The 13,928-nt window shown below is 32.8% G+C and overlaps 1 protein-coding gene across 1 annotated transcript in view; it reads left to right on the top strand.

Annotated features, from left to right (window-relative positions):
- The window catches only part of NBEAL1 (neurobeachin like 1), a 114,957-nt gene that overhangs the window by 40,123 nt on the left and 60,906 nt on the right, over positions 1 to 13,928 (top strand). The window contains exons 13-24 of the mRNA XM_081143492.1: positions 1,034 to 1,132; positions 1,221 to 1,801; positions 2,640 to 2,772; positions 3,391 to 3,510; positions 4,452 to 4,755; positions 6,927 to 7,012; positions 8,650 to 8,739; positions 9,951 to 10,119; positions 10,573 to 10,706; positions 11,130 to 11,289; positions 11,398 to 11,500; positions 12,333 to 12,489. Of these exons, the coding sequence (XP_080999618.1) occupies positions 1,034 to 1,132; positions 1,221 to 1,801; positions 2,640 to 2,772; positions 3,391 to 3,510; positions 4,452 to 4,755; positions 6,927 to 7,012; positions 8,650 to 8,739; positions 9,951 to 10,119; positions 10,573 to 10,706; positions 11,130 to 11,289; positions 11,398 to 11,500; positions 12,333 to 12,489 (2,136 nt within the window). The remainder of the gene's footprint in view (positions 1 to 1,033; positions 1,133 to 1,220; positions 1,802 to 2,639; positions 2,773 to 3,390; positions 3,511 to 4,451; positions 4,756 to 6,926; positions 7,013 to 8,649; positions 8,740 to 9,950; positions 10,120 to 10,572; positions 10,707 to 11,129; positions 11,290 to 11,397; positions 11,501 to 12,332; positions 12,490 to 13,928) is intronic.

The following is a 13,928-nucleotide window of genomic DNA, read 5'->3' as shown; positions in this document are numbered from 1 at the left end:
TGTTAGGAGACTAATTTTTGTCCTATATTGTTGCTATATATGACTCTTGGTTAGATTTCTGCTGAATAGGCTTTTACAACTGTTACAGGCTGGCTTGGGAATATAATCTCCATTTATAACAGTTTCTGTAAGGAAAAAGATCATATTTAAGTTCTAAGTAATTTGGCTTATGAGTATAATGGATTTGTGCTTGTACTGTATTACGAAATTCAAACCTAAAATGATGTTCAAAGCTTTGTACAGGATAATTTTTTATAGTATATAATACCTTGCATAGTTTAAAATTAAAAAGATTATTTAAAAAATACCTTTTGAAAATATTTTCTTTTTACCCTTGATTCACAGTAGGCTAGTTCCTCTCCTCAGAGACAACCAGTCTTACTCATTTTGTTTAAGCTTTTTGATTTTCTAATTTTATATATTTTTGCTTACTTTACTGGACCAGTTTAGTATTGCTAGGTTTTTTGGTTGTCTTTCTATTTTACTTTATGGCTTTGTGTCTTATTAATTCAAAAATACATGATTTAGACCTTACTAAAGTGAACTCAGTGCTCCAGCTAATTCAGACCCTTTAGATAGAGTCTACCTAGGAAGTTTTTGGGTTTTTTTGGCCACTACTCAAAATTGCCAGGACTCTTTAGTCCTTTGAGGCTGCTATTTGACTCCTGTTATTCCCAAACTCTCCTTATTTTTTTCCATTTTTGTTTTGACTTAATACTTCTCTAATTATAAATCAAGTGAAGAAAGTAAAGGAAGTGTCATGTGACTTAACCTGTAAAATATAATAATTTTATAATACACATCTATTGCTAATTTTATTTTACATTTTGGTAGATTATTGTAACATTGTATTCCAGAAGGTATATGAAGTTTAAGATGAAGACATGTGATTTCAGAAAACAGAAATGTTGAACTCATATAATCTTTATAATATTAATTAGCTTAAATGGTTATTATTCAATATTTTAAAAAATATTCTAGCAAATTTGGTCTTTGAAAATGTGCTTTCATGTGTTGATTTTCCTTCCCCTAGGAAGTATTTAAAGAAAGAATTGGCTATACACATATGTTTGAAGTATTAAAATCCCTGGGTCAGCCATCACTGGAACTACTTAAAGAACTTATGAATATGGTGAGTTTTTTAATGTTATTAAAATAAGTTCTGTTATCTCCATATCAGAGACAGTGACTCACCTTTTGTCTCTTGTGTTGTTTTACAGGCCGTAGAGGGTGACCACACTTCAGTTGGTATTTTGGGCATTAGTAATGTGCAGCCTCTCTTGCTTCTTATCCGGTGGCTTCCTGAGCTAGAATCCCAGGACCTGCAGATCTTCATCTCTGATTGGCTGAAAAGAATTTGTTGTATTAACAGGCAGAGTCGAACTACTTGTGTCAATACAAATATGGGAATTAGAATCATTGAAACCCTTGATTGCCGTTCTTCCCTCCATCGAACTTGTGCGGAGAACCTGATCGCTCTCCATGGTTCCTTGGGGAGTCAGTCAGTGAGCTCAGAAGAATTGCGTCGACTGCTGAGACTGCTGAGAGTGGATGAATCTGAGTATATTCACCCTTATACTACTCCTGTGACTCGGGCAATCCTGACAATGGCCCGAAAACAAAGTCTAGAGAGTGCACTGCAGTATTTCAATTTGTCTCATAGTATGGCAGGAATTTCTGTGCCTTCCATACAGAAATGGCCAGGGTCTGCCTTTTCCTTCAATGCTTGGTTTTGCCTAGATCTGGATCAGTTGACTCTTGGCAATGCTAACAAAGGAGGAAAAAGAAAACAGTTGTACAGGTACCAGTACAAGTTATGAAATCTAAGTGACTACTCTCATGGGATATATGCTGTGATTCTTACAAAGAAAAAAGCTTTTCCAAGCACCTATTTTTTGTTTTTAAAAATTTTTATTTCTCAGTTAACTTTAATGAAAGTGTCAGCAGTCCTTTCTGCTACAGTGCTATATAGATGGTTGAGTTCAGAAGCACAAATGCAGCTCAAGCATCTAATTTTTAAATATACAAGTTATCTAAAGCTTCTTCATCCTTAGGGTATACACAGTTTAATTATAGATGCTTTGTTGCTTTCATAATGTTAATTGTATATCTTAAATATTTTGCTATTTAAGTTCTGAGGTTAGTTTGGAAACAAGTTCCATCTTAAAAATATTGTAAAAATGGAGAAAAAAGGAATAATAAACTTGAATGGTAATCTCTGTCCAATTGAAGGTGCTATATAATTATATGAAGTACCAGAAATCCTATATGTATGTACATCCAAAATTAGTTATTTCAGTAATAATTTTTAATATGTCTTTGATTTTTAAGACCTTTATTCATGTTTTCTGATTCTTATTTGGGCAAATTTTTAAGATTAGAAGGTTTATAGCTTTACTATAGTTTAGTAATGGAATTCCACCTATAAGACTACCTTTTATAATTTACTAAACTCTTATGCCCAAAAAATATTTAAAAATCATCTTTGAAGCAAGATTGGACTGACGTGTCACAATAGAATGTAAGCCACACTGTGTTTGACAAAGATACTTATGATGACACTATGGCTTTGTATGCTTCAGTGATGATAAAACTGAATAACTGACTTCAGAAGTTCTGATAATATATATTTTTGTTAGCTTTTTTACAGGAAGTGGCATGGGTTTTGAAGCTTTTATTACCCATTCAGGTATGTTGGTTGTGGCAGTGTGCACGAAAAGAGAATATGCAACAGTTATGCTTCCTGACCACAGTTTCTGTGATTCCCTCTGGGTAAGGCTTTAGAGATCACACTTAACTTCTTGATTCTTTCCTTTAAAAAGCACATGTTTGGTGCATGTACATCAAGTGTTGTCATCTGCTTTTGGAGAGTTGATTAATTTTCACTTTCTGTTCATGTTGAAGTTCATCTATAAGGAGGTTAATGCCATTTATCATTCATTGTAAATTTAGCAGTAATCATTTTTCTGCTAAAAAATTAAAATGAAATGTTTCTTTCAAGTGTTCTAGAATTAAATTTGACTTTGAATTCCAACTTGAAATGAGAACATAAATTGTTAAAAACTATTTCTGTTGCTCTTCTTAAAATATAAAATGTTTTTCATTAGAAAAAAATTGATTCTAAAGAATAATCATAGACTTGGAAAATGCAGAAAATATGTTGTGTTACAGTTGTGTATAGATTTGTAGAATAGACGTAAGTGCTTTTATAGTACTGTAGAAAAAAATGTTATTTTAAGGTCATTTTATAATCGGCATTTTGTTACGCTTTTATTTAAATGTTCTGCTGTTCACATAAACTAGTTATAGAGTAATACTCTGAAAATACTGTCATTCCCAAAACTTGATTTGATTTTCCCTATTTTTTAAATATATGTTTTACTTTACCAGCACAACGTAACCATTGTTCACATGCCTGGAAAAAGGCCCTTTGGTCAGAGCCTTGTCTATATCTACGACAATGGACAGCAAAAGGTCTCTGCCCCTCTCAGATTTCCTGCCATGAATGAAGTAAGCACATCTAACCTATTCTTTATAGGACTAATTGATTGAGAACTCTTGAAATTTTTCAATTTAATGTCGAAGGTTCTCTTCTAAATATGTGCCTGTAAATTTTAATGTTTTCTACATTCTAAGTTACAGTAGGTTAATATTTAATTCAGTTAGCCTGTCATCATTAGATGAAGTCAGACAACATGTAATAAAGAAAAACAATTCAAGGAAGAAACAAATGTAACTAAAGTCTTACAACAGCCAAAGGAAAACCACAGAAAATGAATAGAGCAGAGCAAAGGATCGTTTAATGAAGCTCTCCTAGAATACAAAGTACTTACAGATTGTTATGGTGTACCTGTTTCCTTCTCCATTGAAATGGAAACAATAATGAAGAAACTTTATACCTTCACGTTGTAGTTAGTATAAGACAGGATTTATTTTCTAGGGCGACTCTTAAAGCACATTAGTGTAAAAGTTCTTTGAGAGTATATGGATAATTTTGAAAGGGCCTTTTCTGAAGGTAATGGAATGGATTAGATTACTTCCCAAGTCGTAGGATTCTAATAATTTCTTGTGCTGTTTGTCTTAATGACCATTTCAGGATAACCTGTAATTAGCATTATGATACTGATGTATAATTCTCTGTTTATAAATTTGAAGGGGGAAAAGGAGATTTCTCTTATTTTAGAATATAGTAAAGTTGTTAAAAAATTTTTGTTAATATACGCTCATTAAAAATTTCAAAATTTGCTAAAGGATAGAAAGTGAGTTATAGAAGTAATGCATCCAAATCAATTAGGCCAAAGGTTATCATCTGTAATGTTTTCTTATGTGTACACGTATCATGATTCAGCAGATGTATTTATTTGCTTAATTTTATATACTGTTTCATTTTAAATATTGAGGTTAGGGATTTAATTAAAATTGTGTAATTTGTTTTGTTCCTTAATTTTTAGCCTTTTATTTCTTGCTGCATTGGTTCAGCTGGGCAAAGAACCACCACTCCTCCACCATCCCAAATCCCAGATCCACCTTTTTCTTCTCCCATTACCCCTCATCGGACATCATTTGGTGGAATTCTGTCATCAGCATCCTGGGGAGGAACAACTGAAAAATCAAAATTGGTTACCAAATTGATATCGGCAGGAACCCAGGATAGTGAATGGGGATGTCCCACATCTCTGGAGGGTCAGCTAGGGTCTGTCATCATCTTCTATGAAGCACTACAGCCTCCTCAGGTGAAGGCGTTATATTTAGCAGGTGAGTATATTAACATTCATACTGTTTAATTAAACTTAGTTTTTTCTGTTGCTTAAGTCTGAAAAGAGTATTTGTTTTCATTGAAGCTTAAAGGGAAGAAAAACCCCACCGCATACCATACTTTTCCCCCGTTGGCATTATTGAGATGTTATTGACATGTAACATATGTACATTTAAGGTATACAGTGTGATTTGATACACATGTGTATTGCAAAATGATTGCCATAATAGTTAACGCCTTTGTCCCCTCACATAATTAACATATTTATATGTGTTAATAATATTTAAGATCTACTTTCTTAACAACTTTCAAGTATATTATGTGGTATTATTAATTTTGTAGTACACCATACTCTTTTTGGTAGGCATAAATAGAACAAAACTTTGGGAAATATTCAAATATGACCCATAAAACTGCCTAGTATTAGTTCGCTAGGACTGCAATAGCAAAATACCACACATTGGATGGCTTAAACACTGTTACAATTCTGGAACCTAGAATTTCAAGATCAATTTTCCATCATGCTTGATTTCAGGTGAGGCCTCTATTCCTTGCTGGTAGATGGCTGCCTTCTTGGCTGTGTCCTCACTTGGAGTCTATTCTCTGTATGTGTGCAGAGAGATATCTCTGGTTTCTTTTCCTTTTCTTATAAGGGGCCCATTGGATTAGGGCTTCACCCTTATGACATCAGTTAACTTTAATAACCTCTTTAAAGGCCTTATCTCCAAATACAGTCACGTTGGGGATTATACCTTCAACATATAGATTTTGGGGATATGCAGTTCAGTCCTTAATACTTTTGACAGATTTTAATAAATTGAGGAAACAAAATATAAGCCCATCTTCATAAGAAATTACATGACTGCTTCTAAAATCATGAGTTTTATTTCAAACTTGTCATTTTTATAATTGATGTGTTAATATACCTGAAGAATTCATGAAGGCAGTAGGATTACGAGTCCTCAGGTAAAATTATGAGCTGTTTTTATTTTGACTTCTTTTCTTTTGGCTGTGATCTCAGATATACACAGATTATTATTGGGTCATAATTACTTTTCAGAATTATCTGTTTTTGTAGATTGTTCAGGAGTTAAGCCTTTAAGTAGCCATGTATATTAACTGTGCAGAATGGCTTATTATTTGTCAAAATTTCTGTTTTAGATTACATGGGAGTTTTGAGATGAATGAGAATGTCCAAATTTTCGAGGTTTAGAAACTTTTCATTACTTTAAAACTCACCAAAGTATTTGAAGTTGAGCTTTATAATTTATGTAAATTCCAAATTAATAATAAGCCATTTAGTGTAATCCTCAGCTCTATAGTTTGGATTTTGTTCTTACAGTTTTCCCTGCTTATAATTCTACTTTTGTAAATAATCATTTGTTATATAGTGTTCATAATGATCATTTTTAATGGCTGCATATTATATTGGGTTCATAATTCATGATTTACTTAGGCTGTGTATAATATTTAATATTGATATAAACTTCAAATATTAAATATGGTCAATTGTACTTATTAGTTTTTTCTTATTTTGATGTATTTACTTTTGATAAACTCCCAGGATAAATATTCAAAGTGTGTGAATCTTGTTATGGCTCTCAACACATGTTACCCAGTCAGCTTCCAAAAGGGGTAGCAGTTGACATTCCCTATCAGTAATACATAAGTATACCAGATTCATCACAGCCTCATTAAGGTGTAATGGTCAGTACTGGTTCCTCCATTTTTTTATGTAAAATGGAACCAGTTTTAATTGTATTTCTTTGATTTTTTTTTCCCCCCCCAGTAAAGTCAAGAATCTTTTCCTGTTCATTTGTTATTCCATTTCCGTGATATCTATTCATGTCATTGATTATTTTGCTATTTTGTCTTATAAATTTGAATTGGTTTACATTAGATAAATTAATGGATAAGCTTTGTTATATTTGATATTAGTTTTATACATTTCCTTTCTGTAGTGGAGATTGATGCCCCCAACTTTCCTAGGTTTTGGATAGATTGGAAGCGATGTAAAAATAAAGTACATTTTGGCTAGGGTATTTTAACTATGTTATATGAGTAGCTTGAAACAGCTCAGTTTTAAGTTTTGTTCTGATTACACAGAACCTAAGAGGCTGTATCTGTTCAATGATATGTGTGTGTGTGTGTGTGTATAAATAATTTTCAGGTCCAAACTGTTTAAGCCCTTGGAAATTTCAAGAGTCTGACATGGCCGACCTTCCTGGTAATGTCCTTCTTCACTACACTGCAAAGGTCAGAGTACATGCATGGATTGTTCATCTAGCTGTAACTAACGATGCTATCTATGAGCTAGAATTCCTTTTAAAATTTCTTTTGTCATTTCAGTGGGTAATTGAGAAGGAGGGGCTTGAATTGCCATTAAAAATTATTAATTTTTGCCCAGCTGGGCATGGCTCAGCAGTTGAGCATCGACTTAGGATCCAGGATATCGCTGTTCAGTTCCTGGTCACGCACATGCAAGGTTGTGGGCTGGATCCCCAGTCGGGAGTGTGCAGGAGGCAGCCAATCAATGACTCTCACCATTGATGTTTTTCTCTCTCTGCCTCTCCTTTCTTCTCTCTGAAATCAATAAAGATATATTTTAAAAAAGTATTAATTTTCAAAGGAAGTTGAGAAGCATTAAAAATGAAGGTGTGCCTCTCATCTATGGTTCAAATCTGATCATTAGTCATCCCAATAGTGTGAATGGTAATGGCTGTAGTGGGAATTTGCATTAATGAATCAACTTCAGTAAATGAAACTGTTTAAACATTTTTCTCTTTTTTTTTTAATCCTCACCGGAGGATATTTTTTTCCGTTGCTTTTGGAAGGGAGAGAGGGAGAGCAAGAGAGGGAGAGGGAGGGAGGGAAACATCGATGTGAGAGAGAGACATTGATTGGTTGCTTCCTGCAAGCACCTTGACCAGGGCCAGGATTCGAGCCTGCAGCTGGGATACCTGCCCTTGACTGGAATCAAACCCTAGACCCTTCAGTCTGCAGGCTGACGCTCTAACCACTGAGCCAAACTGTGGACTGCTCCTTTTTTGGAAGGAGAGAGAAACCAGAATTTTCTCAGCATTTGCTTTGTTAATTTTTAAAATATGCTTGAAAACGAAACAAAAAAAAGAAATGTTTAGTTAGTAAAGAGAAAAAAGCAACCACCTATAAGCATACCATGCTTAGTCATTTTTCCGTGGACAAAAGATCAGCAAGAACTGAGTAAAGGAAGATCAAAGGTAGAATTGGGAAGAAGAAAAGGAAGAAGTGGCATAAACAAGCAATATCAGTTGCATTCATTATATTCAATGTTACATTGACCCAGAAAATGCTATGTGAGATTATACGTTATAGAACTTTTTTCCTAGTTTAGCTTGCTAGTATATGGCCATAATGTATTACTTTGAATACTCATCTGTTACATTTAACCTAATAAAATTTATCAGTTGGTATTTCCCCCTAACTTTTTATTTTGACTCAGTTCAAACCTTGAGAGAATTTGAAAGAATGGGAAGGTGAAATCCTGTATACTCTTCACCTAAATTTCCCAATTATTAACATTTTTAGAAAGTCAAAAACATCTTCTTGAATATATTGGTTTAAAAGAGAAAAAATTTAAAACTGTGGTTGGTAAGTGGTAAGTTCTAGCTATAGCTCTTCTGTCAGATGACAAGCAGCAGTGACCTGCATTTGATGGGTACTTTATAATCTAGTCTCTGGTTCTTTTAAGAAACAGTCAGAGAATAATAATACTAAACTTAATATTGTAGGTATCTTGTCATTGACTATACTATATACCTTTTAAAATTATGGTGAAATATTCCATCTATAGTTAAAGTTATGTTTTGTCTTCATTGTGCTTAGTTGTTTGCCATTTTTAAATTTATTTTTAGGCCTGCAAAAATTCAATCTGTCTTGATTTATCTACTAATTGTTTGCATGGAAGGTTAACGGGAAACAAAGTAGTGAACTGGGACATTAAGGTAAGTTAATGATAAATGGCAGGTAACATATAAGTTTACTGATCCTTTAGAAGGATTTATCTTTTAAGCACCACCAGATTGGTTTTAATAATAAGTCACCACTGAAATGTTTGTAGGCAAGATACACAGTTTGAAGGATGAACAAATAAGTAGTTGAATGTCTGATATGCTTGAAATTTAGTTTTTAAACTATACCATCAGCTTAACAATTTTCGTGAGAAAAATATACTGTCTTAGTTAATTGTTCCACTTGTTAAGGTATTTAATCCCTAAAACTATGTTGCAGATTTCAACCCCTTCTAGTTACTTTAACACCAATTGAATATGCTTATTCTTTCGATAGAACAAATCATTAGGATAATTCTTCCTGTGTAAAAATGAACCCATCAGTTAGTATTAAACTCATTACTTGTGTGGTATCAATCTTTTTTCTCTTTGGCCATAAGAACAGATAAGAACACTTCTTATCTGTTACCAGAGTAAAATTTATGATGTGTTTACCAATTTATAAGTTAACTTTTGCTGTCACTCGTAAGGTTGGTTTTACAAGGCTTGTAAATATGAAGAGGTTGCTTACAGACTTAAGCTGGGCCTCCATGGCAGTTGAGAGCATTTTAGCAGTTAGTAATAGCTGACGTTATGTAGACTAACTGTGTCAGGCACCAGGCACTTTTAACGTATTAGCTTACTTCACCCTTGTACCACCTGTACAGAGTGGGAATCAATATCATTTTAGAGGTGAAGAAACTGAGGCAGAGAAATTAGTAACACGTCAAAGGATATTGAATATTTTGTTAACTAAAAGTAGAGGAGCCAGTCGTACTTCTGCCAAATATGTTTTAACTTTTTTCTTTATTTATTCTGTTCTTGATGCCTAATTACCTTGTGACCGTTTTCTCTCACATCATCAGCGTTGCATTATAAACTCACCTTACTGGGTCATGTTTAGACTGCCTGTTTGGAATTCCTGAACTTTGGAAAACAAAGGTGCAGTAAAAATGGTCGGGCTTAGTCTCTGTTGATTATTGATTATGGTGCCCTCTGAGACTGCTCTTTAAAGCATGTGCCCATAGAAGGGTTCCTTTAGCATAGACTATCCCATACAATGCCTAAAGATTTAGTAAAGTATAACCTCATACATGCTGTGTAGATATTAAATGATAAAATTGCCCTTGTTTTAAAGATTAAAAAATTGTAATTTTCTTTTTCAGGACGTAATAAACTGCATAGGTGGGTTAAATGTACTCTTTCCTCTACTGGAACAAATCAGCCTCTTCAGTGGACAGATTCCTGAAGGGATGAGTGAAAGAACAGTTTCTGAGTTGATAACACCTGTAGAAGGAGAGTGGGTTACGGTATCAGCCTCTACAAAGACATCAGGTATTAAGATGAAATTAATACAAAGTAGTCATTGAAAAATTGGAGAATTAATTGAAAAATAGATTAAAATGTCTTGCCACTATTAAGAAGAAACTTAACCATTTATAGCTGAAGCAGCCCATCCCTAATTTTACTAATGTAGTTCAGAAAGTTTATAATTCTTTGGTCAAAAAACTTAAATTGTTAGTTTTACTCTTATTCTTAGTTTATCCTCTTAGTGAAAATATGACAACATTGTTAAATTTATGGTAGAGGAAATATTTACATGTGCATATAAGCATACAGTATGCAGTTGTTGGTTTCTCTGATATTTGTATTTTATAAGTGATCTTTGGAGGCAGATTTCTTAACCAGATTCTTTGTATGTTACAATGCTCATTATGATATAGAAAATATGATATAAAAGTGATTAGAGTAATTACGATAATTAATGACATGTTCACAATTCCACAGAGTCAAGACTAGAGAGAAGTTTAGTTGCAACATTTATCTTGATTGTGAAACACTTTCTTCAAAGGCATCCTATTAACCAGGACAATCTTATTCACTCCCGTGGAGTTGCCACTCTTGGTGCCTTACTTCAGAAGGTGAGCTAGTCTAACATGTAGATGTGGCTGATGATGGTAATTAGCAGTTAGTGTTGAAATTTTTCTTCCTAATAAGTATTTTAAAAAAAATATTACACTGTATATTAATGGATATAATTTATTTCACAAGTAGATTTTAAGAACCATTTAATCACCTTATATACAATAATTAACATAACGGGACCTTGTTTATTAGCTTTGTTATTTGCGATTTTTATCAGTTTATAACATTAGGAAAATATGTTCTATCATTACTTCAGAAAAATTAATGTTTTAAGTTGTTTACATTTTCTAATCAAGATTTTTATATTTAATTTTTAATTTATTTAAATTTTATATTTAGTAGGTGTTCTGAAAAAATTATAGCTTAATGACAGTTATTTAAGCTGAATTTTACAGAACCCTTTTCTGTTTGGATTTCAGGTGCCAAGCACCTTGATGGATGTTAATGTATTGATGGCAATTCAATTACTAATTGAACAAGTATCATTAGAAAAAAATATGCAGCTCCTGCAACAAATGTATCAGTATTTACTCTTCGACTTCCGTATTTGGAACCGTGGAGATTTTCCCTTTCGAATCGGTGAGAGCAGACTATTAGATAAAATTTTATAGTTGTTTTAGAAATTTAGAACTACATAATGTGACTTTATATTAGGTGTATCATTTAAGAGTGAACTTTCTGTTTTAGGTCATATACAGTATCTTTCTACCATCATCAAAGACAGCAGGAGAGTTTTCCGAAAGAAGTATGGTGTGCAGTTTCTACTAGATACACTTAGGATTTATTATGGGTATGATGTTCTTACACCTTCTCAGTTTGATATTTTCTGCCTGCTACTTGATTGGAATGTTTAGATTGTTTATTTTCCAGCAATTCTAATACCCTTTTAACTTCAGAGAGGCAGGATAATGTAGAGGTCAAAATGATAGGTTTGAATCTTTCGTTTCATTAATTGACTAACCATAGGCAACTTACTCAACTTTTTTGTGTTTAAGTTTCCTGTTCTGTGACAAGATATAATAAAACTGAGACATCTGATGATTGTGTTGAAGATTAAATTAAATGAGTTAATAATGTATAAAGCACTTAGAACTGTGTCTGCCACATAGTGAGTGCTACATAAGATGTACATTTATATTTTTGTCATTGAAAAGCCTAACTTCAAAGGTTTCCTGTGTAGAAAAAGCCAAAGATACCATGAATTTTTTTAAAAAAATTAAATTTATTGGGGTTCATTGGTTAATAACATATTATGAATTCTAATAATTACATGGGAAACATCTTTTTAATTTATTTATTTTTTCCATTGATTTTTAGAGATAGTGGAAGGGAGGGAGTGGGAGAGAGAGAAAAAAAGGGAGAGAGACACATCAGTGTGAGAGAGACACATTGATTGGTTGCCTCCCATACATGCCTGACCAGGGCCAGGGATTGAGCCTGCAACCAAGGTATGTATCCTTGACTAGGAATGGAACCTGGAACCCTTCTGTGCATGGGCCAATGCTATAACCACTAAGCACACCAGTCAGGGCAGAAATATCTTTTTTAAATATGAATTTTTTATATAAAAAATACACAAATATAAAAATTTTAAATTCTTGCATTTTTCCTTTCTTTTTCAGGAGTGATTGTAAATATAATGAGCTGTGTCTAGATGATATTCGAACAATAAGGACTTCTTTGTATGGACTAATTAAATATTTTCTGTGCAAAGGTGGAACTCATGAAGAGATACAAAGTATTATGGGTTACATAGCTGCTATTAATGAAGAAGAACAGGTATTATGACCAAGATAATCTAATTTTTCTTTTTAATATTTAAGTTGCTATATCATCATCTTTTAAACTTATACATGTATAATAAACATATTTTAAGAGTAAAATGCTTATAGTATCACATACAATATTATGCAGTTAAAGAAGTAAAATTTATCTCCTAACTGAAAGTTTAATAAATTAGATGGCAGTGTAATAAAATATTTTAATAAACTAGGAAGTAGGATGTGGAATGGTTGCTTTGTCTGGCAATTCTGAGCCTATTTTCATAGGTCACATAATGTATATTTACCTATCACCAGAGTTACTGGGCAGATTTCTAACATGAATTTTAACATAACATAGGTTCATAAAAACTTTACATAAAGTAAATTGTAAATGTATTTCTGTTTTTAAATACTTTTATATACATTATTTATTTATAGCTCAGAACTATTCTTTAACACAGTGGTTCTCAATGTATAGTTCCTGACCAGCTTTACTTGGGAACTTTTTAGAAATGAAAATATACTGCTGAATCAAGCTCTCCAGGCGATTATGGCGCATGGTAGAATTTGAGAACCACTGGTATAAAATATACAGACTGGGAATTACTCTTCCCACTTGTACATTTGCAAATATATATGTTCAGAGAGATTAGGTGACTTAACTTAAAAAGTCACACAGCTGATAAACCTGGGATTAGAAGAACTGAGTGTATTTACTGTTGTTTCTGTGCTCTTTCTGTATATCACTCTCAACACCAAATTTGAGCAGCTTTAATTTATGTTGATTCAAAATTTTTCCCTGTATAATGAAATACTCATTGTTTACTCAATGATTACATGACTTTATAATTAGTATTATATAGATAAGTTAACTTTGCCAGTTTTCCTGTATGGTTGGACTACTTCAAAAGCTTATTATTTAGAATGAGTAGCCATCTTATTTTTTGATAGCTCTATTGTCACCTGCTATAATTAATTGCCAATGATATTTCCTTAGTGAATTCAAAGAATTATTTATTGAAAACTTAAAATATATCATACCAGCATTGTAGGTTTACATTGATGAATCAGTTATCATTTTTACTTTTAGCTTAATGGAAGCAGGGGTGAATAAGAGAAGTTTATAAATAATTATGAAATAAACAAACAAACAAAGAGTATGGTAACATCTGTCTGAGAGACACAAAGTCCTATGAGGTTTTCATAGCAGAGTATTACATGTTGAGACCAGGAAAGGCTTTATGGAAGAGATTGCTTTCCATGTGGACAAAACGGGATAGGTATAGTTCAGCAGGTAAATATAGTAGTGAGAAGATATACCAAAGGAAATGTAATAAACCAAAAGCATAATGGAGTGAAAGGCACAGGTCAGAAGACATCAAATAGTTGAGTTAAGCTAGAATATTAGGGTATGTAGGATTTAAATAACTGGTTGTGGTTTATGATTTCATTTGG

This window comes from Miniopterus schreibersii, assembly GCF_964146895.1.
Source record: "Miniopterus schreibersii genome assembly, chromosome: 7".
NCBI classification, from domain to species: domain Eukaryota; kingdom Metazoa; phylum Chordata; class Mammalia; order Chiroptera; family Miniopteridae; genus Miniopterus; species Miniopterus schreibersii.
This window is presented reverse-complemented; position numbering and strand designations above follow the sequence as displayed.